The sequence below is a fragment of the Ichthyophthirius multifiliis genome (assembly GCF_000220395.1).
Source record: "Ichthyophthirius multifiliis unplaced genomic scaffold scaff_1120509250587, whole genome shotgun sequence".
NCBI classification, from domain to species: Eukaryota; Ciliophora; class Oligohymenophorea; order Hymenostomatida; genus Ichthyophthirius; species Ichthyophthirius multifiliis.
The window spans coordinates 5,896-29,597 of record NW_004086616.1 but is presented as its reverse complement, the minus strand read 5'-3'; the positions used below and the strand labels follow the sequence as shown (position 1 = coordinate 29,597).

At 16.6% G+C, this 23,702-nt stretch overlaps 6 protein-coding genes across 6 annotated transcripts, besides 37 other annotated features; 4 read left to right on the top strand and 2 right to left on the bottom strand. All coding sequences in view use genetic code 6, as the record gives it.

Moving 5' to 3' along the window:
• Window positions 1-479: 479 nt before the first annotated feature.
• Window positions 480-539: a microsatellite.
• Window positions 507-560: a microsatellite.
• A 343-nt stretch (window positions 561-903) lies between these two features.
• Window positions 904-930: a microsatellite.
• A 99-nt stretch (window positions 931-1,029) lies between these two features.
• Window positions 1,030-1,106: a microsatellite.
• A 100-nt stretch (window positions 1,107-1,206) lies between these two features.
• Window positions 1,207-2,563, bottom strand: IMG5_083130 (hypothetical protein). The gene has a single exon (XM_004036373.1). The coding sequence runs from the start codon at window positions 1,878-1,880 to the stop codon at window positions 1,320-1,322; it is 561 nt and encodes a 186-aa protein (XP_004036421.1). The 5' UTR covers window positions 1,881-2,563; the 3' UTR covers window positions 1,207-1,319.
• A 33-nt stretch (window positions 2,564-2,596) lies between these two features.
• On the top strand, window positions 2,597-4,612 carry IMG5_083120 (MORN repeat protein; the record flags this gene model as incomplete). The annotated part of the gene is made up of 4 exons (XM_004036372.1): window positions 2,597-2,767; window positions 3,708-3,733; window positions 3,918-4,378; window positions 4,422-4,612. The coding sequence occupies 4 exons, from the start codon at window positions 2,597-2,599 to the stop codon at window positions 4,610-4,612; spliced, it is 849 nt and encodes a 282-aa protein (XP_004036420.1).
• Window positions 3,262-3,312: a microsatellite.
• Window positions 4,613-4,846: 234 nt separating the features above from the next.
• Window positions 4,847-6,934, bottom strand: IMG5_083110 (hypothetical protein; the record flags this gene model as incomplete). The annotated part of the gene is made up of 2 exons (XM_004036371.1): window positions 4,847-5,610; window positions 5,671-6,934. The coding sequence occupies 2 exons, from the start codon at window positions 6,932-6,934 to the stop codon at window positions 4,847-4,849; spliced, it is 2,028 nt and encodes a 675-aa protein (XP_004036419.1).
• Window positions 6,627-6,661: a microsatellite.
• Window position 6,935: 1 nt separating the features above from the next.
• Window positions 6,936-6,996: a microsatellite.
• A 1,193-nt stretch (window positions 6,997-8,189) lies between these two features.
• Window positions 8,190-8,241: a microsatellite.
• A 50-nt stretch (window positions 8,242-8,291) lies between these two features.
• IMG5_083100 (sec1 family protein, putative) lies at window positions 8,292-9,953 on the top strand (the record flags this gene model as incomplete). The annotated part of the gene is made up of 2 exons (XM_004036370.1): window positions 8,292-8,654; window positions 8,961-9,953. 2 exons carry the CDS (start codon window positions 8,292-8,294, stop codon window positions 9,951-9,953), a joined length of 1,356 nt encoding a protein of 451 aa, XP_004036418.1.
• Window positions 9,954-10,068: 115 nt separating this feature from the next.
• On the top strand, window positions 10,069-12,014 carry IMG5_083090 (protein kinase domain protein; the record flags this gene model as incomplete). The annotated part of the gene is made up of 3 exons (XM_004036369.1): window positions 10,069-10,438; window positions 10,529-11,479; window positions 11,590-12,014. The coding sequence occupies 3 exons, from the start codon at window positions 10,069-10,071 to the stop codon at window positions 12,012-12,014; spliced, it is 1,746 nt and encodes a 581-aa protein (XP_004036417.1).
• Window positions 10,452-10,508: a microsatellite.
• Window positions 10,464-10,521: a microsatellite.
• Window positions 11,487-11,552: a microsatellite.
• Window positions 12,015-13,161: 1,147 nt separating the features above from the next.
• Window positions 13,162-13,226: a microsatellite.
• Window positions 13,227-13,759: 533 nt separating this feature from the next.
• Window positions 13,760-13,810: a microsatellite.
• Window positions 13,811-15,354: 1,544 nt separating this feature from the next.
• Window positions 15,355-15,406: a microsatellite.
• Window positions 15,355-15,425: a microsatellite.
• Window positions 15,368-15,425: a microsatellite.
• Window positions 15,403-15,441: a microsatellite.
• An 86-nt stretch (window positions 15,442-15,527) lies between these two features.
• Window positions 15,528-15,607: a microsatellite.
• A 230-nt stretch (window positions 15,608-15,837) lies between these two features.
• On the top strand, window positions 15,838-16,669 carry IMG5_083080 (zinc finger ccch type domain protein; the record flags this gene model as incomplete). The annotated part of the gene is made up of 2 exons (XM_004036368.1): window positions 15,838-16,307; window positions 16,382-16,669. Coding segments are annotated over 2 exons (758 nt in total), but the record flags the coding sequence as incomplete, so codon positions are not given.
• A 215-nt stretch (window positions 16,670-16,884) lies between these two features.
• Window positions 16,885-16,961: a microsatellite.
• Window positions 16,885-17,042: a microsatellite.
• Window positions 16,889-16,931: a microsatellite.
• Window positions 16,930-16,993: a microsatellite.
• Window positions 16,932-16,986: a microsatellite.
• Window positions 17,043-17,633: 591 nt separating the features above from the next.
• Window positions 17,634-17,682: a microsatellite.
• Window positions 17,634-17,701: a microsatellite.
• Window positions 17,635-17,704: a microsatellite.
• A 71-nt stretch (window positions 17,705-17,775) lies between these two features.
• Window positions 17,776-17,820: a microsatellite.
• Window positions 17,821-17,935: 115 nt separating this feature from the next.
• Window positions 17,936-17,972: a microsatellite.
• Window positions 17,973-17,982: 10 nt separating this feature from the next.
• Window positions 17,983-18,013: a microsatellite.
• Window positions 18,014-18,019: 6 nt separating this feature from the next.
• Window positions 18,020-18,107: a microsatellite.
• Window positions 18,024-18,064: a microsatellite.
• A 737-nt stretch (window positions 18,108-18,844) lies between the features above and the next one.
• Window positions 18,845-18,999: a microsatellite.
• A 2,155-nt stretch (window positions 19,000-21,154) lies between these two features.
• Window positions 21,155-21,215: a microsatellite.
• A 112-nt stretch (window positions 21,216-21,327) lies between these two features.
• Window positions 21,328-21,398: a microsatellite.
• Window positions 21,399-21,428: 30 nt separating this feature from the next.
• Window positions 21,429-21,472: a microsatellite.
• Window positions 21,473-22,565: 1,093 nt separating this feature from the next.
• Window positions 22,566-22,646: a microsatellite.
• Window positions 22,633-22,664: a microsatellite.
• Between the last annotated feature and the right edge of the window lie 1,038 nt (window positions 22,665-23,702).

Genomic DNA, 23,702 nt, shown 5'->3' with positions numbered 1-23,702 from the left:
ATATATATATATTTTTTTCAATATAAGAGTAGAAAAATTATAATGCGTTAATACGGATATTTAATTTTATATTTATTATTGATTATTTTTATATAAAAAATAAAATATTTTTTAGGTTTGAAACAATTAAAAAAAATATATATTATATTATTTAAAATATCCACCTTAACTTCATAAAAATTTTATTTATTTATATATATTCAAAAAATATATTTTTTTATTTATAATTTTATGGAAATAAATTTAAACTATATATCATAGTTTATATTTTTATTTAATTATTTTATTTATTTTTTGTTTTATAAACTAAATATTATTATGAGTTTTTTATAAATAATGATAACATTATTATTTAAATATATAATAAAGCAATTTATTTAATTATAATATTTTTATATGTTATATATTATTATAATAACAAGCTAATATTAAAAAGGACATTTATAGTCATTTGTGAAGATATTTATTATTGTTTTTTAATTATTATATAAAAATAATATCATTATTAAAAATTAATATTTTCATATAAAAATTTATATACTTCATAAATATTTATATTTGTATATGTATTTCATATATTATTAATATTTATCTAATTTTTTTTTTTATAATCAAGTTATCAAATTAAAACAATGCCATTAATTGAATAAGTATTAATTTGTTATAGATATAATAAAAAATTAAAATTAAAATATGTATAATATATATATTATTTAAAAACTCGATTTATAAAAATTATATTAAAATAATATAAATTTTATAATCTGAAATTAATATGTATATAAATTTAATTTTTTATTTATTTTATAATATTAACATTTTTAATTTAGTATAAATAATATATTATTTTAAGTATAAAATAAATTTCTTTTATACAAATTTTCAATATTAATAATTTTTAAATAATATTAATATTAATATTAATATTAAAATAACAATAAATATTTCAGATATTTTTAATAATTTATATAAATTATATATTTAATTTAATTGAAAGAATAATTTTTATATTATAAAATGTATAAAAAGATAAATTTTATTTAATATATAAATTATTTTTCTTAAATCAATTAATTTAATAATATAAATTATTTTATTAAATAAATATATATATATATTTATATATTTAAAAAATAATAATATTCATTTATTAAAAAAAATTTACAAAAAAACTATCTAAATAAAAAAAAATTATATGCTTGAAAAGGAAGAACTAGGATAAATCCCAATTTTTGTTCATGATTTAAGAAATCACCTTTAATAAATAACTTTTAGTCTAGAATAACTTATAAAAGAAATTAATAATAACTCATTATATGTCAAAACTATATAAATATGTATAAAATAAATGAACTTATCAATATCTAAAATACTCGATTACTTTTAATAACATGATTAATAAAATTCTCATTACTTATAATCTCCAATCGAACAAAAAGTTGAAATTTACAAATTTTTAGAATAATTTTAATAAACCAATAAATGCTTTACAGACAATAAACCTCAAGTAAATTTCTAAGTAATAGCTTAATAAAATTTACCTAAAGTAATAAAAATTCCTTAACAAGAAGTAAATTCTATATTGCAAAACCTCCTTTCAAATGCTTTTAAATTTACCGAAAAAGGGCAAATAAATCTAATTGTTAGCTTCTTAAATGAAAATGAAAAAAAGGAAAACTTGAACACGAATTCTTTAGCAATTATAAATGACTTTGAAAATTAAAAAAGTAATAAAATAAATGATCTAGATGACAGTTCTGATGAAGATGAAGCAAACATATACAATTCCAATTCTACCAAAATTTCCGATACATGTGAAAACTATTATGACTAAAATATTATATCACATAATACACCCAAATAATTTACAAACCATACATTGGACGAAATTTAAAAGAATTTGTAAATATTGCCTTCTAAACTCTATTCCTAAAGTAGAATGCTGTAAAATGATTTCTCTTAAGAATTTAAAAATTCGAAATCGTAAGCCTTTCTGCATCCAAATTATCAAAATAACAATAATTTATAAAATGAAGAAAACGAATAACCAGAAAGTAAAGGATATCTCAAATTTGAAATGCTAGATACAGGAATAGGAATCGAAATGGAGGAATAAAAAAACATCTTCTAAATCTTCAAATAAGCAAGTAAATAAATAAAACATACATACGGAGGCTCAGGTGTTGGATTATACTCTTGTAAATAAATTTCAAATTAAATAGGAGGTGATGTATTTTTTTAATCTAAAAAAAATGTGGGTTCTAGCTTTATTTTTTACCTCCCTTGTTTTACATATAGTTCATTAATATATAAAGAAAGCTAAGACAGCTTATTTTCTATGAGTAGATGTGATTCTGTCCTTTTAAATAAAACAAATAATAATTTATGTAATTATGATGATATTATAATAAAAAAAAAAAAAACTAAGAAAAATATAATATTAATTGATGATAATAGCTTTATTTTGTAATAATATTAAATGTATTTTGCTAATAATAATAATTTTATTATTTAAACGTTTTCCGATTCTATAAAAGCTATTGAATATGTTAAAAAATTTCCTTTGAAATTTGATCTTGGAATTATCGATTATTAAATGCCCAAAATGGGAGGGTTTGAAGCCTGCAAAGAAATAAAAAAAATTAATAAAAATATTGTTCTTATTTGTTAATCAGGATATGGAGGTGATTCTTTTAACGAAAAATGTATATAAAATGGTTTTGATGATGTTTTAGAAAAACCAACAAAAAAATAAGATATTATTAAAGTAATTTAAAAATTTTTATTTAAAGAATCTTTGGAGGTTTTTTGATTACTTATTATTAATAATTAATCTTCTCTAAATATATAAACTATTTTATAACTTATTAATTATAAATTAAATAATAAAATATATATTTATTATATTTAATATTTATTTTAAGTTTTATTAATTATATAAAACTATATAAAAATTGATAATAATATATACATAAATTTATTATAATTTTTTATAATTATTTTTTATATTTTATGTTTTTGTTTATTAATATTATTTTATTTAATTAAATTTTATTTAAATTGATTACATATAAATTTAATAATTTAAAATATGTAAAGTAAAAATTATAGATTGCAATTTATAAACTTATTATTATAAAAATCAAATATAAAAACTATTAGAAATAAAATATAAATTAAATTAAATTTAACATATAATTTATTAATTATTTTTATTATTTAATATTATGAATATTAATAAAAATTATAGTATTACATATAATTTATTATTTTATTTATTATTTTTAAAATTTATTATTATTTTTATTATTTGTGTTTTTTTTTTTTTTTTTATTTTTTAAATTAAAATAAGCGAAAAATTGAATAATATATATATTATATAAATAATAAAATAAATATGGGTAATGATTGCTGTTCAAACATTGAAAAATAGAAAGAATTTTAAGAAAACATATAAAAAGAAATGAATTAAGATGGCATAAAAAGCAATCAAATAAATGAAAATAAAATACTATTTACTCATCCTTAAAACGTAACGATTTTTGAAGAGGAATAACAATAAGGTATGTCAAATATAGATGCAATAATAAAACAAAAACAATTCAATCAATTAAATTAAACTGAATTTATAAAATCAAGGTAATATTTTTATTAATAATAAAAAAAATACTTACAAAAGTATACATTTTTTTCATATATAAAAAAAGTTAATTATAAAATACAAATTAAACAAGTAATTTTTGTTCATAAAATTTGCAAATAGATTCCGAAACTAAACAATAAATATTATAAATATTACAAAATGTTGAAATTGAAGAAAATGATTTGCCATAAAACAACCAAAATCAATAAGAAAAACTATATAAGATTAATAAAGGAGAAGATAAATATATAGGAATTATAATAAATAATTAAAGATAAGGTTTTGGAAGATTAATATGCAAAAATAATTCATTTTACCAAGGATATTGGAAAGATGATTTATTTGAAGGGGAGGGATTTTACATTGATATACACGGAAATTACATAAAGGGGATATTTAAAAATGGAAAACCGGAAGGAAAATGCATTTTGAAGAAAAAAGACGGAAGCACATATGAAGGAGGGATGAAAAATGGGGAGAAAAACGGATATGGGGAAGAAAATACAAAAAAAGGAATGATTTATAAAGGAAATTATTTAAATGGAAAAATGAACGGATAAGGAGAATATACAATTAGTAATACTTATTAATTTACTGGAGAATTTAAAGATGATCTTATTGATGGATATGGAGTTTGTAAATGGAATACTGGAAAAGTTTATTAAGGAGAATGGAAAAATAATAAAATGTATGGTAAAGGTAGTTTTATATGGCCTGATGGAAAATAATATGAAGGTTTTTTTATTTTTTTTTAAAAAAAAAACTATTTAAAATAAAGGTGAATTTGCAAATGATTAATTTGAAGGATTTGGTGTTTTTAAATGGTAAAATGGTTCTTTTTATACAGGATATTGGAAGAGTGGTAAAATGGATGGATAAGGTAAAATTTGTACTTAAGAAGGGAAAGTTATTGAAGGTATTTGGATAAATGGGGAATATTAATAAAATAGTAGTAGATTAGATTATTGATAAATATATATTTAGTTTTTATATATAAATGAATAAATAACTATATTAATAATTTATGTTTATTATATATATCTTTTTTTTTCTAAAAAAATTTATTATATCTTATAAAATAAACTACTACCATTTTTAATTTTTTTATAATAATTATAAAAAAAGTAAGCATTCAAAACACATATTTTATATATGTAATAAAGAAAATATATATATATAATGTTAATATAGTTTAAAAAAAATTCAAAAATTCCAATCTAAATCAGTTTCCATTGCCCATACGAATTTCGCACATAAAGTTCTAGGAAAGACCTTTTCAATAGGCACATCCCATTTTTTACAAAAATTAACAGAAATTCTCGGGTCATTATAATTAGTTTTGGATGTTCCCAAAGCAATTTCTTTATTTTTTTCTTTATTATCTTTCTTATTCTTCTCTTCGTTAATTTTCTTCCTTATTTTTTCTAAAGCTTCCTAAGTCTTATCTGCAGAACTTGGAAATTTTTTTGTGAGCATTTTATGTTTCCCATCTTCCCTTTCTTCTAAAATAGTCTCTTCTTCATATTCTTTAACATCCTTTTTTTTACACTTATTTAAATGATCCAACAATTCCTTTTCGTAATCTTTATAAGCCTTAAGCCTTTGCTCCATTCTATTTAACATTTAATCAAAATTTTTCCCCACAGTCTTCTAATGGTTACATAAAATAGCTACATTTCTATTCGCTTCATCATAAAAATTAAGTTTTTCCTTCAAATCCATTTTATTCATCTTAGTACTTACTGCCATATCTAATTCCTTTTACAAAGTATGAGAAGCATTGTAAGTTCTGAAGACTTTAGCCGTAAGACCTTTCATTTGACTTTTTAAATATTCATTTAAACTCGAAGCATCTATTTTATCAAATAAATTTTAATCATCCTTTTTATTTTTAATAAACTACGATATATTCTTCCATACAATCTCATTTACTTTTACTGTGTTTTAGTATCTCATAGAATCTTTACCTATATATATATATATATATAAATAAAAATTTAATAATTAATTAAATATATATATATTACCTAAAAAGTCAAAAGATATTTAACAATCATCTAAAACTTAAATATGTTCAATTCTTAAAGAACAACACCCTACAGTATCTGCTTCTTCTTCCGATTTTTCATTTCCTACTCTCAAAGCCAATTTATCAATAAGATAAGTGGCCGTCCCTAATTATCTATCGACTTCATTGGAACTTTTTAATTTCATTTCATAATTTTCCCTAATTTATCCAATAACATTTTTCAATTTTCGTGCTTTTTCGTATTTTTTTTTATCATTTTCAGCCTTTAATCTACTTTCTGCTGATAAAAAAAAATATTTATGTTATTTCTTTACTGAATTATCTTTATAACTAGCCAACCATGTAACATCTTATTTATGTACAATATCACCCCAGGCATGTCCTGCAACTATACATTTAGGAATAGGTGCATCTTTCGCAATATTAATAACAACTGCTTCTGGTTATATTCTTCCTTTCATCAAACCCATTTTGGGGTGTTCTCCTCTTCCTTTAAATAAAGTAGGAGGCTCTATCATATACTATCCTACTTTTTCTCTATAAAAATCTAGAATTGCGCCTGCGTAGAAATTCGCGAGTTGATCTTTGCGATCTTTTTCGCTTTTTTTTTCTTCTTTAGATCTATTCTTTCTTATTTCTTTTTAAGCTTCTAAGTGTTCTTTAATTGGCCAAAAATTAAATTTATTAAAGTCCATATTTTTTTCACTAAATGTCGTCAAAAATTATTTTGAAAAATTATCTCTATAACAAGGCTTATTCTCCCAGTCTGTACCAAGTGTTTATGACCAATAAGTAGCCATTTCTTCCTAATATAAAGTTAAATCGATTGGTTTATTATCATACATGATTTTTATATTGTGTTTTTTCCAGTAATCTGGAAATAAAACACCGTGATGTTCTAAATATTTCCATTTTATATCGTTTTCATCATCTTATTCTTCTTCATCACTTTAATTATTATTATGATTGTTATTATTATTATTGTTATTGCCATTATTAATGTTCGCTTTTATTTGCTTTTTAGGAGGAGGATTTGCCAGGTTTTCTGTAAGAGAATTTTTTCGCTTATTTTCTTATGGTTATGGGGCTTTTTTTTCATCTTATGGGGCAGAATCGGAGGCTTCATCAATTTAATCATAACCATTTTCTTCATTTTTTTTATTTGAATATTCACTGTTTTCTTCGGATTCGCTTTAGGAAGAAGAATCGTCTTCTTCAATTATTTTTTTAATTTTTTTGCTGTTGTTTTTTATTTTGGACATGTTTTTTATTTATTTTTATTTTAATTTTTTTTTTTAAATTTTTTTTTTTAATTTTTTTTTTTTGTTAATATAAGACACTTAAATATGTATATATTTTTTTTTATTTTTTTTTTTTATAATATTAGAAATTAATCATATTAAATAAAAAAAAAATTAAATGTAAATATTTATTTTATAGATTAGATACATATTTTTACAAAATTCCCTCTTTAAAAAAAAAAAAATCTCAAAAAATAACATATAAATAAATATAAAATTAAATATTTTTTTATAGTTAAAAAAAAAAAAATTATAGAAAAATTAAATTATAAATGAATATACAAATTGAATAGTATATATATATATAATGAATTTACACATATATCAGTTTAAAATATTTTTTTAAAGATTTAATGATCATATCTTTTTTAAAAACGAAATAAATAAACAATAATATTTAAATATTGGCGGTAAATATCTTAAAAATTTCAATAAATAAATTATTTATATTTTGTTTAAAATATTTTATTTATTTTAATTTTATTAACAATAAATCAAAAAAAAAAAAATAATAAAAATAAAATCTTCTTATAAATAATAATAAAATAATTTAATAACAATAAATGATTAATATTTAACAAATATACTATATTTTTAAACCAGAAATAATAAAATTACAATAAATATATATATATATATTCTTATAATATAGTTAAAATAATAATTATTAATATTTTAATAAATAAATTTTTATAATAATAGTAATAGTATAATTAATTTAAAGAAATTTTTTGATTACAAATTATTATAATAATTAAAAAATAAAATTAGAGAATAAATTATATATATAAAAATATTATAATAATAATTACAATTTTTAAAACATTAAATATATAAAATGATACCTAAAAAATATATATAAAATTTATATTTATAATTAATATCATATATTAATAACATAACCCTAAGATATACCTATTTCCCATTTAATAAAAACTGAAATATATAAAAAATTCAATGGTAAATTTATACTTTTTATTATTATTGATTAATTTATTTTTAAATAAATAACAATCAAAAAAATAAAATAAAATCATAATAAATTTTCTCTCTGTAATTGTTAATTTAACAAAAATAATATTTAAAGGATTCACAATAAATAAACTTTATTATTACTAAGAAATAATATATTTATAAAATAAAAAAATTAATTCCTTAACACGTTTTTATTAAAAAAATTTTAAATAATTAAATAAAAAGTATAAGAATCTTAAACATATAAAAATAATTTATATATATAAAAAAAAAATATACAACTAAAAAAAAAAAAATGGATTAATTTACAAACAAACTCTAAAAGCAAACAAACCTAATATAAATGTAAAAACACGAACTTTAAGCCCTCTTTAAAAATTACTAAAACGACGAAGATCTCCACACTTAATCAATCTGGAAAGTTCTAATATACGACACATATAGTCAAAATATACTCTCCACCCTTTTAAAAGTAGGAAATCTACGTGATTTAAACATAACCCTTCACAATTCCATCCTAACAAAGCGTGAAAAGCTTCACGGCATGAATGCTTACTACCTTATCTAGCCAACATAAGATAATATAAACTTAATAACTGAAGATTTTCAAAAGGATATTTACGATAAAGTCCATATACACTTCACTAGTTAAATATAAGACCAGTTATTGGAAAAACTAGCCTTAAATATATCCAAAATGCAACAAGTTTACAAAATAAAGGAAATTTCTGTCCATAATATATCCTTTGTGACTATATAGCATAATTTTTTCACTCTTAATATCGAAAATGCATTTCTTAATTTAAAAAACCAAAACATAAATACTATAGATTAAATATCTTTCGGATTATATAGTGTATTTAGGACAATGAAAAAAACCCCTTTTATATATTATCAAGGCGATTCTTCATTTTAAATATGTGAAAAACTACAATAAATATACCAAAAATATTACCTAAACACAAAAGATTAAGAAGATGAAGAAAACGACTATTTAACATGTCAAAATGAGCCTATATTATTATTATTACCACGCAACATAGACTTTTCCTCATAACTAATGCATGGGTGGCACTATGGGAGCTTAGTAGACGATATATTATCCATAAGTAGCAACAAAGTAAAGGTGGAAGGAAAAATATACGATCTAGACTGTATAAATGACCAATATTGGAACGAAAATATCAACTAACCACTGCCTAATGTGGCAGAGGATATTGATAAATAAATGCAGGAATGGCAATAAGGATACGATAAGATGATGCAGGACAAAAACATATCAAATGCACTCGATAATGTTTAGAATATGAAGGATAAAAAACGATTAATTGAAACTCATATGACTATCGCAGCATATATTTTATCAGAATTAAAAAAAAGGTAGTTAGATAAATATTTTGAACTAGCATAGGCTATGGTTTAGAATAAAGGATTAAATAGGGAAGAAAAAAACGAGTTTATGGAAATTTTATAATAATAATAAAATTAAGAAAATTAAATTGATAACGTAAGAATTTTAATAATTTGGGCAATAAATATAGGCACAAGTTTAGAAGAGTATGAGAAATATATAAATATGGCCAATATTTAAAACGAGAAATATATTAAAATTCTAAATATATTTAAACCTAAAAAAAATGAAAATAATGAAGATTATTATAACAAAGGAAGTATTTTTGGAAAAATTACATCCAAAGTTAAATTATTTCTCCCGGGAGCTCAAAATGAAAATCCCACAGCTTAATTAGTTAATTAAATTATTGAAAGTAAAGGAAGTTGTTGGGATAAATGTGGTTTAAAATAATTTGAATTATAAACAGAATTAAGAAATGTATAAACTAATGCAGATATAGTTGTTGTCTTTATGATTGATGGGGCTAATTATAATGAATATTAAAGTTTATGTGAACTTATGAAAAAATATAATAGTAATGGAACCACAAAGTATGTTTTATATGGAGGTTCTTAGGTTTTAAATGCTAAGAATTTATTAGAATAATTATGAATTGATTTTTTTGTTTTTATATATAATAAATTATATTAAATTAATGCTTTATTTTATTTAATAATTTAATTTATTTATAAATATATAAAAATAAAAAAAAAAAAAAATATAATAAATGGATAGTTAAAAAAAGCAATAGAAAAATAAATAATCTTAATAAAGATTGCTTTAATTAGATTAATATTTCATAGAATTAGATAATATAAAAGGATCAGGTTCATGTGGACGTGTATATATGGGTTTTCAAACTAAAAATTAAAAAAAAATCGTCATAAAATGCATTCTTTTATCAGCTAAAAATGAAATTACAGACTCAATTTTAACAGAAATAAATTTATTAAGAAAACTCTAACACTAAAACATAGTTAAATTTATAGATGCAAAAAAAACAAAAGATGCTATGTATTTAATGCTAGAATTTTGTAATGAAGGAACATTAGAAGATTATATAAATGCTTATAATTTAAATGAAGAATAAATACAAGGTAATTATAATTAATATATATATATAATATATATATATATATATTTATTAATATATATATCTATACATATTTTTTTAAATATAATATAAGATTTATTTAAATAAATATGTTCTGCATTTAAATATTTATACGATAATGATGTTTTACACGGAGATGTTAAACCAAGTAATATATTATTGCATAATGGTTAGTGTAAACTTGCTGATTTTGGTGTGAGTAAAAACGTATATAGAAATTAGGAAAATATTACGCATAGGGGTACATAAAAATATATGGCCCCATAAATAATTAATGGAAATTCATACACATCAAAGTGTGATATTTGGTCTTTAGGTGTTACTTTATATTTTATGTTTTTTAAAGAAGTTCCTTGGGAAAACATATCTAACGATGCCACATTTAGAAGTACAATTTTGTCTTTCAATTTTTAAGAATTTATTAAATAAAACACTTTGTCACGGAAATTATCTGATTTTTCTATTAATTTATTAAATTAAATGATCGTAGTTAATGAAGATTAAAGGATTTCTTGGCCTGATTTATTCGATTTGGTATTAGATAAATGTCAAAATGAAAATTTCGATAATAATAACAATATTTTTGAAAGTATTAATTGTGAGGAAAATGAATTAAATATTGAAATAGAAGACATAGAATAAAATGCAAATCTTGCCAATTAAAAGCATTTCGATTACAATGAAAAAATACTAAAAGGGAAAGAAGCAAGAAATAAATTAGAAATGGAGATTTAAAAAGCTGATTTTTTTGCTAAAATAGCTAAACAACTAGAAGAATAAAAAAGAGAAAAAGAAAATATTCCAAATGATTTATATATTAAATGTTCTTTTTTATTATGGAAAAGAGCATTTTCCTTATTTAATTATTTAGTAGAATTAGTTTCTTTTGATAATGTAAATAAAGCTGGAATACTAGAAATAAATAAATAAAAATGGGAAACATATATAACATCCAATGATTGGAAGTATGAATTAAAAAGATAAAGAAAAGTAATTTTTTAGAAAAAATAAGATTGTTAAAAAAGTTAAATTATAGATATATATATTTATATAAATTACAAATAAATATATATATATATATATATATATACATATATTTTTATAAAAAATATTTACATAAATGTTATTTTTTAGTGTACAGTAAATTTATTGATGAAATGGATTCTGCGTTAAAAAATATGCCTGATTTTAATCTAATTGATAGAGGAAATGCTTATAATTTTAAAGTTTTCGAAGAAAATGAGAACCTTATTTAAGCCTTTAATGATAATTTTATTTAATTATTTAATAATTTTTATAAAGAAATTAATGAGGTGAGGAAATAATAAGGTATATTAAATTTTTAAATTATTAAAAAAGAAACTGGTATTAATTTACTGTTTATGTATGATTTAATCGGGGTGCTATGTTTTAGAAATATTTAAGATTGCTAAATAATAAATAAATTAAATAAATATTATGAAGATAAACTTGAATGTGACTAAAACGAAATTATTTATAGAATTGATTTAATGCATAATTATTGGATTGATTAATCAAATGTTGATAAATAATTATGAATTAATATTTTTACATTTATATATTATTATTATTTTAATTATTTGTTTTCTATAAAAATTCGTTTAATTTACTTTTTTTTGACTAAATAGAATTTATTTTTAAAATAAATATTTTTTTAAATTTTTAATAATATATATAAATATGAAAAATTTATCTTTTTTTACAAATTTTTAAACAAACTTATGCTCTAATTTAGAGAACAATTATAGAAAAAAAATCAAATCATTTCTTATTGGATAAGTATAATTTAAATTTAATAAATTTTTTTTCAAACTTAATAAATATATATATAAAAAAAATAGTAATAAAGTTTTTAATTAATCCAAAATTAAAAAACCTAAATAAAGCATTTATAGGAATCCATAAAATAATACAATTAATAAATTGATTAATTATCAAAAAACCCTATTTTTAAAGAAAAAGAAATATAAACTGAATAAGCTGATTTATTTACACATTACTAATCTCCAATATAAAATAATAAAAAAATATATATAATTATTAAAAACTTTTAGATTAGATTTTGAGAATAATTAAAATAATAAAAAAATCGAAAAAAATGATCTCAATTAACATTTCTTTTATTAATTTGAAAATCTTTTAAGCTACTTATAAACCTAATAAAATTTTTTAGAATTTTAATAAAAAAACGAATATAAAAAAATATTTTAAAAAAATTTATTAAATATTTAATCAATGAGTACAAATCTTAGTATTTTATATTAATAATTTATTCTTTTATAAAGCCAGGTTTTAAAAATTTAATCTAAAAATGAATAAGATGAAAAAAATGATGAATTACATTAAACTTTATTATTTCAAGAATTTATTTAAAAAAATAAAGATAATTTTGTTCTAAATTAAATTTAATTTGATGAAAATTTATTAGATCTAAAATTTGATTTTAGTCCTGATTTTTTCGATGATATATATGATAAAAACGAGTAATAATTTATTAATAAATAAGTTTATAAATTAGATTAAGTTTTGGGGATATAAATAGAATAAACTAATGAATATGAAAAAGAAGAAGAAAATATATAATTTGAATAAAATAAATCTTAAGAATATAAAAATTTATAAAATAATTAAATAAATAATAAAATAATATAAGAAAATTAAGATTTTTTAAACTATCTGAATATATCAAATGAAAATGATTAGTATATTATTTTAAATGAAAATGATTTTTCATAAATTTCAAATTAAAACTAATTTGATGAAAAATAGAAAAATTATTAGTTAAAATAAAAATTAAATAAACTTTTAATTAATTCATTTTAATTTCTAAAAGATGCTCATTTAATCATAGGATGTACTTAAAATAGAAAAATCAAAGAAATTAATATTAAAAATATTACATTTTTAGAATTTTTAAATGTTATATAAAATGATCAAAATTAAATACTGAATATCTTAAGAACATTAAGATTATTTAAAGGTAATATTCATTTTTATTTTTTTATATAATTATTTTAAAGATATTTAGTAAAAAGTAAGTAACTAATATATTAATATTCAAAATAATTAAGATTTATAAAAATTTAAAGAAATTCATTAAAAAAATATAAACTTAGTATATTAGAATAGTATTTTTTTATTAATAGAAAAAAGATTTTTTTATTTTATTTTTTTTTAAAAAAAGAAAAATCTTTGGAATAAAAACTAGGTAAATAAAATTAGAAATTCATAGATTAATAGATTTAATAATCTTTAATAATAGCAGATATAATATACATATAAGTTATATATATTATTAATATTTATATAATAATAATATTATATTTAAAAATAAATAAGAATATAGAAAGTTAAATAGAATACATTTTAAAAAACCTAACTTATAATGAAATCATTATTAAAGAAAAATAAATAATAAATTTTATATAAAACGAATTTAGTGCATTAGATATAGCATAAAATTATAATTAATTTGTTTTTAATTAAATAAATTCTATAAAAAATAAAATACTGCTATATTAATTAGCAAATATTAATATTTGATTACAATATTTAAAATTAAAATAAAATATATATATATATAAATACATAAATTTGATATAATTATATTATTTATTTTTTATTCAGTATATAATAGACTTTTTTTATTTTCTTAAAATTAAATTTTTACATATTAATAATATTTTTTTATATATTTAAAATAAAAAATTCTTATTTTGATTAATATAATTACTATTTTTTTGTATATTATTTTTATCTATAATATGAACTTTAAATTTTTATTTTTATTCAATATTTATTCTAATTAATAATTTAATATGTTATTCAATTTTTCTTTAAAATTACTAAATCAATTTAAAAATAAAAATTTTAGTATTAAATTATTATCTATTTTTTTATTTAATTTTATATATATCTTATTCTCCTCTGTTATAATTTTTTCCTAAATTAAGTCTTATTTTAAATAATAAATTACATTTTCTAAATCTATAATATTCAATTTCAATTCGTATCTAATTTATATAATTTATTTATTTTATTTTCTAAAAATTAATAAATTTAATTAATTATTATTTAATTGATATATTTCATTTTATTTTTTTTGCATAGATATTTATCATTTTGATGATTAGTAGAATTTTATTTGTTATTTAAGAGTATAGTTATTCTTTTTTTTAATATTTATCATATTAACTTATTCTTTTATAATTATACATTAAATATTATTTATACTTATTTGTTTCTATGTTTAAGTTTTATTTATATATATGATTAATTAAATAGCAAATATTTGTACTTTTTATATTAAATTTTAGATATTTTAGTATTATTTTGTTAATTTTTTTTTTTAGCCCTTATTATAAAATATATTTTAATTTTTTTTGTTTATTTAAACATTTTCTAAGTTTTTAAATTTTTATTTAATTTGTTATTCATTAAAAATTTAATTAAATTTCATTTGATTTTCAAATTTGTTTTTTAAATTTATTTTTGTGTTTTGAAAAAATAATATATATCTTAATTAATTTAAATATTAAAATAAATATGTTTTTTAGAAATAAATTATTATAAATAAAAAATATTTAGATATATATAAATTTTAATAATTATTATTTTCTATTTATTTTTGGCTCAAAAATTTAAATTTTAAATTTTAAATTATATATAATCATATAATCAAATTAAAAAATAAAATGCGTTAATATGCAAATATATCATTTTTATTATTAAATGTTATTTAAATTTAATTTAAATTAAATTAAATATTTATATATTTTATTTAATATTATTTTAGAAACTTAAATATTTAATCATTCTATTTAAAATTCAAATAATTTTTTAATAAAAATTAAATTAATAAAAACAATAAAGTAACTTAAAAAAAAAAAAAAAAACAAAAAACAAAACAAAACAAAAAAAAAACAAAAAAGTACAAAAATAAAGCAAAAGAATAAAAACTAAAGCTTATAAGAAACAAGAAGGTATTAATTTATTTTAATAAAGAACGAATTATATATATAAAAAAAAATAGGTTTATATAATTAAATATTAAAACAATTAAAAAAAAAATAGTTAAAAAATAAAATAAAATTAAATAAAAAAAAAGACAAAACAAAAAAAATTAAAAAAACTCTTAAATAAAAAAATAAAAAACTAAATTAAAACTAAAATTATTTAAGAAAACTCCTTCTTTTCTTTATTCATAAATCTAAAAAAAAAAAAATTAAATTTTCCCATATAATAAGATTAAAAAAACCTTTAAAAAAATACAAAAAAAGCATTCAAAAAATGAATATTCATTCTATAAACAAACCTTAAGCTGCCAAACTACAAAAATTCCAATAAAAAAAGTTAAATCTAATGAAACTATCATCTCCTTCTTTTGAATTTAACATACCCAACTCTGACTAGACATCAAAAAAATCCGAATTCTTTCCCATAACTGAATTCAAGACAACCTAATGTTAAAAAAAAGAGCCTCATGACAAGAAAAAATGTTCTTTCTATCATAGTCATGAAGACTAAAGAAGATGTCCTTTAAAATACTCATATTCCATAAATCAATGTAAAAACCGTGAAAAGTGTGAATATAAATCTACATGTCTTTAAGTACATAATAAAGTTGAATAACTATACCACCCACTTAGATATAGAACAAAATTTTGTAAATCTTTAAAATATGGAACTTTATAACTTTGTGAATATGGATAATATTGTTCGTTTGCACATTCTGAATAAGAATTAGTTATTCCTTTTATTGAAAAATTACCTAAAAATAATATTTTTTATATTTATTTTTATAAAACAGTTTGGTGTCCAAATACAGAACAGTATTATTTTTATAAAATAAAATAAATTCTAATTTTTTTTTTTTTTTAAAAAAAATAATAATAATTAAAAAAAGACATGAAAGAAGTGAATGTGTGTATATGCATAATGTTCAAGATTTCAGAAGAGACCCTAAAAAAATAAAACTTTAAAACCTCTAGTGTTAAAATTGGAGTAAAGAAAATATCACTAAATACATTGAAGGTGGTTGCTAAAATCTACAAGAGTGTAAACAGTGCCATGGATGGAAAGAATTTGATTATCATCCTCTAGCATATAAAACTAAACCTTGTTTAGATTAAAATTGTTAATAGCTAAATTGTTATCTATATCATAATAATAATGATAGAAGGATTATTTCAGAGTAATTAATTTAAGGAGAATTTTTAATTGCAGTTTAGATTTAAAATTAATTTATAATGTAATATTATTATACATATATATTTAAAATAAATAAATAAAAAAAACGTATATATATATATAGATAAAATAAATAAATTGAATAATAATTAGGAGCACCTATTGATGTTTTTTTTAAAAAAGAAGAAGAAATTTAAATGAAATTCAAAGGAAAAAAACAATAAAAATATTAATAATAATATTAAAATATTTAATATTAAAATTAATAAAAATAAGTAATATATTTAAATAAAAATAATGATATTTAAATAATAAATAATAATTATTATGAAAATAATTAATTTTAATAACAATATGATAATAATAATAATAATAATTTCTCTTAATATTCATAAATTTTAAAAAATTTTAATAATTAAGATAAAGATTATAAATTATTTAACTAAAATAATTTTAACAACCATAATTATGATTATTAAAGCGATTATATTTTTTCCAACTAAAGCTAATATTCTTCATCTAATTTTACTATTTCAAGAGATTAGTCTTTAGAAGATTTACAAGACTAAAAAACGTCTTACTATAATGCATAATATAGTTAATAATTTAAAATGTATGAAAATCCTATTTAAAAATATGAGCTATTCCCTTTATTTGAAAAAAAAAATAGATGCCTATTTTATAAATTTTATTGTAATAAGGATTTAGTGAAAGTTTAATAAAAAATTTGAAAAATGAATAAATTAAATGTATATAATAATTAAATGAACAACAAAAATTAATACTTTAAACAATTTTGAGTGACTTATAAAACGAAGATGAAATTTTAAAAGAAGTGTTTTCAAACTTAAAATGTAAAAAATTAAAAATATAAAAATAATTTAGCTTTTATTTAAATTAAAAAAAAGAATATGATTTTAATTTTAAATTTTAAGATTGAAAATTTTTTTTTTCAATTATTTTATGTTTATAAAAATATATATAAATATATATAATAAATAATAATATAAAAATATAAATTATTATATATATATAATATTTAAAATTTATTTCCAAACGATAATTAATGCTAATATCATTCTTTAAAAAATTAGACTAAAGATAAATAACAAAGATTGATTTTAAAAATAAAGATTTTTTTAAAAAAAAAATTGAAAGAATTACAATTTTAAAATATATAAAAAATTATATTATAGTTTCATTTATATTAATATTTTAATAATTATATTATATTTTTGTATTAATATTTTAAATATTTAATTTGAGAATTATTATAATTAATTATAATTACAATTAATTTAATTATATACTAATTGAAAAAATAAAATATAAAAATAAAAATATAAAATATTTGTATTTATAAATATATTTAAATATATATATATATATATAAATATATTTTTATATTTATTATATTATTTTTTAATTTATTTATATATATACAATTTATTATTTTTTTTTTTTAGTTTTTAATAAATTTGTACAATAAATAAGTATATTGATTACAAATAAATTTTTATTTATGATAATATAATTTTTAATTTTATTTATATATTTATTTAAAAAAAAATTATAGATAAATAAAATAGTTATATATAATTTGTAAAAATAATTATATCTAGAACCAATTTTTAATAAATTTTATAAATATACTTAATCTTAAAATAAATAATTAAATGACATATATATTATTTCTAATTTATAATTTTATTATTAAAAACATTCTTATTTTTTTTAAAATAATTTTATATTAATTATAATCATAATTTATTTTAATTATTCTTTAAATATGAATAATTTTTTTTTTTTTTTTATTTATTATTAAATAAAAAATTAGAATATATTAAAAGTTAAAATAATTTTTTTTTTATATATATAAAAATGCCATTAATTTTATACTAAAATACCTAAACATATTAACTTATAAAGTTTAATTATTTATATAATATTTTATTTAATATCTATATTTTAATAATTTTGAATTTATATCTGATTGATCACTTATTAAATTTTTATCTATAATTCCTAAAATTTTAAATTCTGGTAGTATTTTCGTTTTTTTTATTTCAAAATCGCCTGAAATAATAAAAAAGTATATTATATTCCACTATTTGTTTAATAGTGTATTTTAATAAAATTTTATATATTAATTAATAGTAAATATTCTTAATTTAATATAAATTTTTATAAATTACTCATAATTAAATTCAATAGTAATTTTTATAAATTACTCATAATTAAATTCAATAGTAATTTTTATAAATTACTCATAATTAAATTCAATAGTAATTTTTATAAATTACTCATAATTAAATTCAATAGTAATTTTTATAATTTTTATAAATTACTCATAATTATGATTTTATGTAAACATATACTGAAAACTCTCAAAATGTCGATTAATTTTTAAATTTTCAAGATAATATATATTATTTATTGACAATAAATAATTTTTGGTTACCAACGACATTAATTCTCAAGAATTTGGTATTAATTTTTTTTATTTACATTCTTGATATATGTGATGGTTCACGTAAAATTTGTTTTATTTCAACAATAAATTAATGTGAATAATGTCCTGATAAAGCAACCTAATAATAATGTAAATACTGAATTTAATTATTATATTATTATTTTTTATGATAATTAATGTGTAGAATAATATAGTTAGGTATATATCCTTTAAGGGAATTGTTTTATGTCTTATTATATCCAGAATAGTGTAAATATAAATTAATTAGAATTTAAATGTATCAGTTATGAAGACGATTATTTTATTTTTGTTATTAAATATAGAATTCCTTTTAGTTCCTTTTTCAAAAGAAGATACTTTAAATAAATATATGTAAAGATAAAATCAAGAAATTAAACAAACAAACCAAATTATTTAATTAAAAAGACGGCTAATAAGAATCGAAAATAATAAAATAATTTATAAACATTAAAATATATTAATAATTTGTTTAAATCATTATAAATTACTTTATTTGTCTTTTAATTGTTTATTTTTTTAATAAAAATATTATAAAAAAATATTATTTGCGGTTTATTTTATTTCGACTCTATCTAGTAATGTTAAATCTTAGGTAAAACATTATAAATTTACATTATATATTGAAATCTAGACAAACTTAAGAGATGCTTATGAGTATTTTGGAAAAAAAGAGCTTTTTTCCCATCCTAAATTATTGTGATAAAGGTTGTGGCTAAACAAAACTAAATACTATAGTTGCTAAGAAGTAAGAAGGGTTAATTTTTTAAAGAAGGAGCCAACATATACACGATTATAAAGGGAATTAATTTTTTAGAAGATGATTAATGCAATAAAATGATAAGAAAGAGGTGACGAGAGTGCGAAAATAAAATTTATATATATGAAATGTATTAAATGTAAAAGCGTATTTCATAGAAAAAATTACTTGAATAAATGAATTAATACCTCATAAAAGTATGAAAATTAATATTTATAGTGTATTGTTTTTTTATAGTACATGTGTTAAAGATATATAAAGAAAAACTGGCGATGAATCTCGTTAAAAATGAATAAAAAGAATTAGTTATTTTATCAAATAATTAATTTTATATTTAAGTATCATTTAAATCGCACGCACAAATATATATTAAAAAACTTTATATTTTTTTTTATTTAAAATTAATTTTTATATTGGTAATTGTTTTTCATTTTTTGTGTTTTGTTTAAATTATTATTGTTTTATTTTATATTTTTTAAAATAAATAGAAAGAAACTTTATAATATTTAAAAAAAAAATCAAATCAAATCAATTTATGAATTCATATTATAATTAAGCTCTTGATTATGATTAAGTTTATTAGGAACAAGTAATATAAATCACTAAATAATAAGAAAAAGAAATACATATTTTTTTTAATAAAAATATTAAAGCCATACATTTAAAATAATACATTTTATAAAACTCCAATTTATTAAAATTAATTTTAAATGTAATTAAAATATAAAATAAAAAGCGTACAATATATAAATAAATAATAAAGGACAAATCCTATTGATATTAAAAACGATGTAAGCACGATTCTAGTTAGATAAACAGAAAGTCCTATTCCAATAAGAACCATTAATACAGCTCTAATTAGAAATATAAGTCCTGTTTAAGTTAGAAATATAATACCTCTAAGATATGAAATATTACATGAATAATCAGATGTTTATGAATAATAAGATATGATAATATTTATAAATAGTTTAAAAGAGTTACATATGGCACTAAAAGAGATTGAAAAATAGAAACATTAATTAACAAATTAAATTGATTTAAATATTAAAGATTTATATTTATTTTTTAAAAATGGTGTAAAAGAAGGAGAACTTAATTCGTAACAAATATAAAAGGGATTATCACAATTAAATATATAGAAAGTGCAAAATTCTGATATAGATCTTTTAATTTAACAGTATACAAATAATTTATCATAAAAAAGTATAGGGTATTTAATAAATATTATTAAATAAAAATAATATAAGAATATATTATAAATAATATATAAATATATATATAAATTTATATAAATATTAATATTAATAGATTTAATGATTTTAAAAATATATATATTCCATTTTCGATGACAGAAAAAAGAAAAATAAATTTAGAAAAAAAATCAAATTAAAAAGTAATATATAAAAAAATATATATATATATATATATACATTATATATATATATATATATATATATATATATATATATATATCTATATTTTTTACTTCATATATTTTTTTATTATTTTTATATTCATATATATAATATATACATTATATAATATATATATTAGGATTTAACATAACATACACTTAGAATAGCTGCTAGAATTTTAAAATCACATATAGATTTAGAAAGTAATTTTGAATTTTTTAGATAATAAATGTATGATAAGTTGATAAATTTGTCTTATTGCTTTTGTTTGATTGATAGAAATAGGATAGGAGTTATTGATTAAGATTAGCTTCTTTTTTTTTTAGAAACGTATGATTATTATATAAGTAAGGATGATTGTAATATGTTGATTTCAAGGTTTAATAATAATTTTATAATTGGTTCTTAAAAAGATCATTATTTTAATTTAGATGAATTTATTTTTTAATTTAGACCTAAAAATTAAATATTTTTTATTTGATGTATTTTATATAAAAAAAAAAATCATATAAATTTATATATTAAAATAATACTTATAATTATTTAAAATTAGTCTTTTGAAATAAATTATTATATATATAAAAATATTTTTATTCTTTTATTTAATTTAAATTAATTAAAGAAAAATAAATTTTAAAAATATATTCATTAAAGCATTATTTTTTAATAAAAATTTTTCAATATAAAAATTTAATAGCAAATACATGTTAAATTAATTAAATATATTTCATTTTGAAAAAAATTTAAATATTTTATATTTTTTTTTTTTTTAAATTAAATCAAATTTTCTATAATTTATTAAAATAAAAAAAAATTAATTAATATAGTTTTTAAAATAAAAATCTTACATAAAAATTTTAAAATATCTATTGATTAATCTTAGTAAATAAATAATTTTTAATAATTTTATGAATATAAAATATACAGATATTTATAATGTAATAACAAAAAAAAAAACTTGTAAAATAAAATAAGTATAAATAAAAATAAAATTAGGTTGTATTATTTTTTTTTTAAAAAAATATATATATATTAATTATAGTAATAATGTATAATTTTAAAAATATATATATATATATATTTTATTTTTTTAAAGTTATACAAATATGATAAAAACCAAAAATATATAATTTTTTTTTTATAAATTTAAACTAAGGATTATTTTTATGTGTAAAGATAACATATAAATAAAAGCAATAGAATAACTAAATAATATGAAAAAATAAATTAAAATAATTATAAATATATAAATATTAAAAAAAAATTATATATATATATATTTTTTAAAAATAATAAAAATATATATATATATATATATATATATATATATTGCTATGTTTTATTTATTCTTAAAATTTATTACAATTTTATTAGATTTTTTTTATTTTAATAATTAAAAAATTACACTTCATTAATAACATGATTAAATTTATATGTTATATAATTCCTATTAATAAATGAAATAGATAAAAAATAATAATATAATAAAAAAGGAAATCAATTTAATTTTTTTATTTTTGAAATGATAGTAAAATAATAAATTATAAATCTTATTTATAAAAGATTTATAAATATTTTTTTTAAAATAAATATTTATAGTATTTTATATTATATTATATTATATGAAATTCTATTTAATTAAAATAAAAAATATATTAATTATATTTAACAAAATGTATTAAATAATTAACATTTTAAAAAAATCCATAATGCTAATTTTAATATTTTTAGAAATATTTACTTGTAAAGAAAAATTAATTGAATCCCAATTTACTGATTTTTAAATTGGTATTGATTAAAAATTATGGAGCGAAAATAAAATATTTAAATGTGATACAATTATGATTTAAAATTTTGTTAATATTTTCGGTATATTTAATTATTAAACTCCTGAAGTTAAAAGATAATATGATATTTTACCTCCCTTTTGGAGTTTATTATTTAGATTCGATATAATAATTGTTGATTTACCTAATTATCATTAACCAATAGAAATTTTGGTAAACGGCGATAAAGTTGGGCATATTGTAAAAAACGACAATCCTAATTATTATTTAAATAATGCATGTTTTTAAGTTTCAAAATATAAGGATTAAGTATTTCATTTTCAAGCTAATGTAACAAGTTAAATATAAAATCCTATATTGACAATAAGAAACGATATATTTACAGAATAAGCTGATTAAGGATTTGGCCTTAAAAATTTTTAATTTTACATTGATGAATGTGATATTTCATGTTAAACTTGCGTTGGTCCAACAAGAAATTAATGTGAATTATGTCCTGAAGAAGCTGATAAAGATGAATAAAGTATATGCAGATGTTAAGGATTATATAAATATTTTTAAGATCATTAATGTGTAGAATA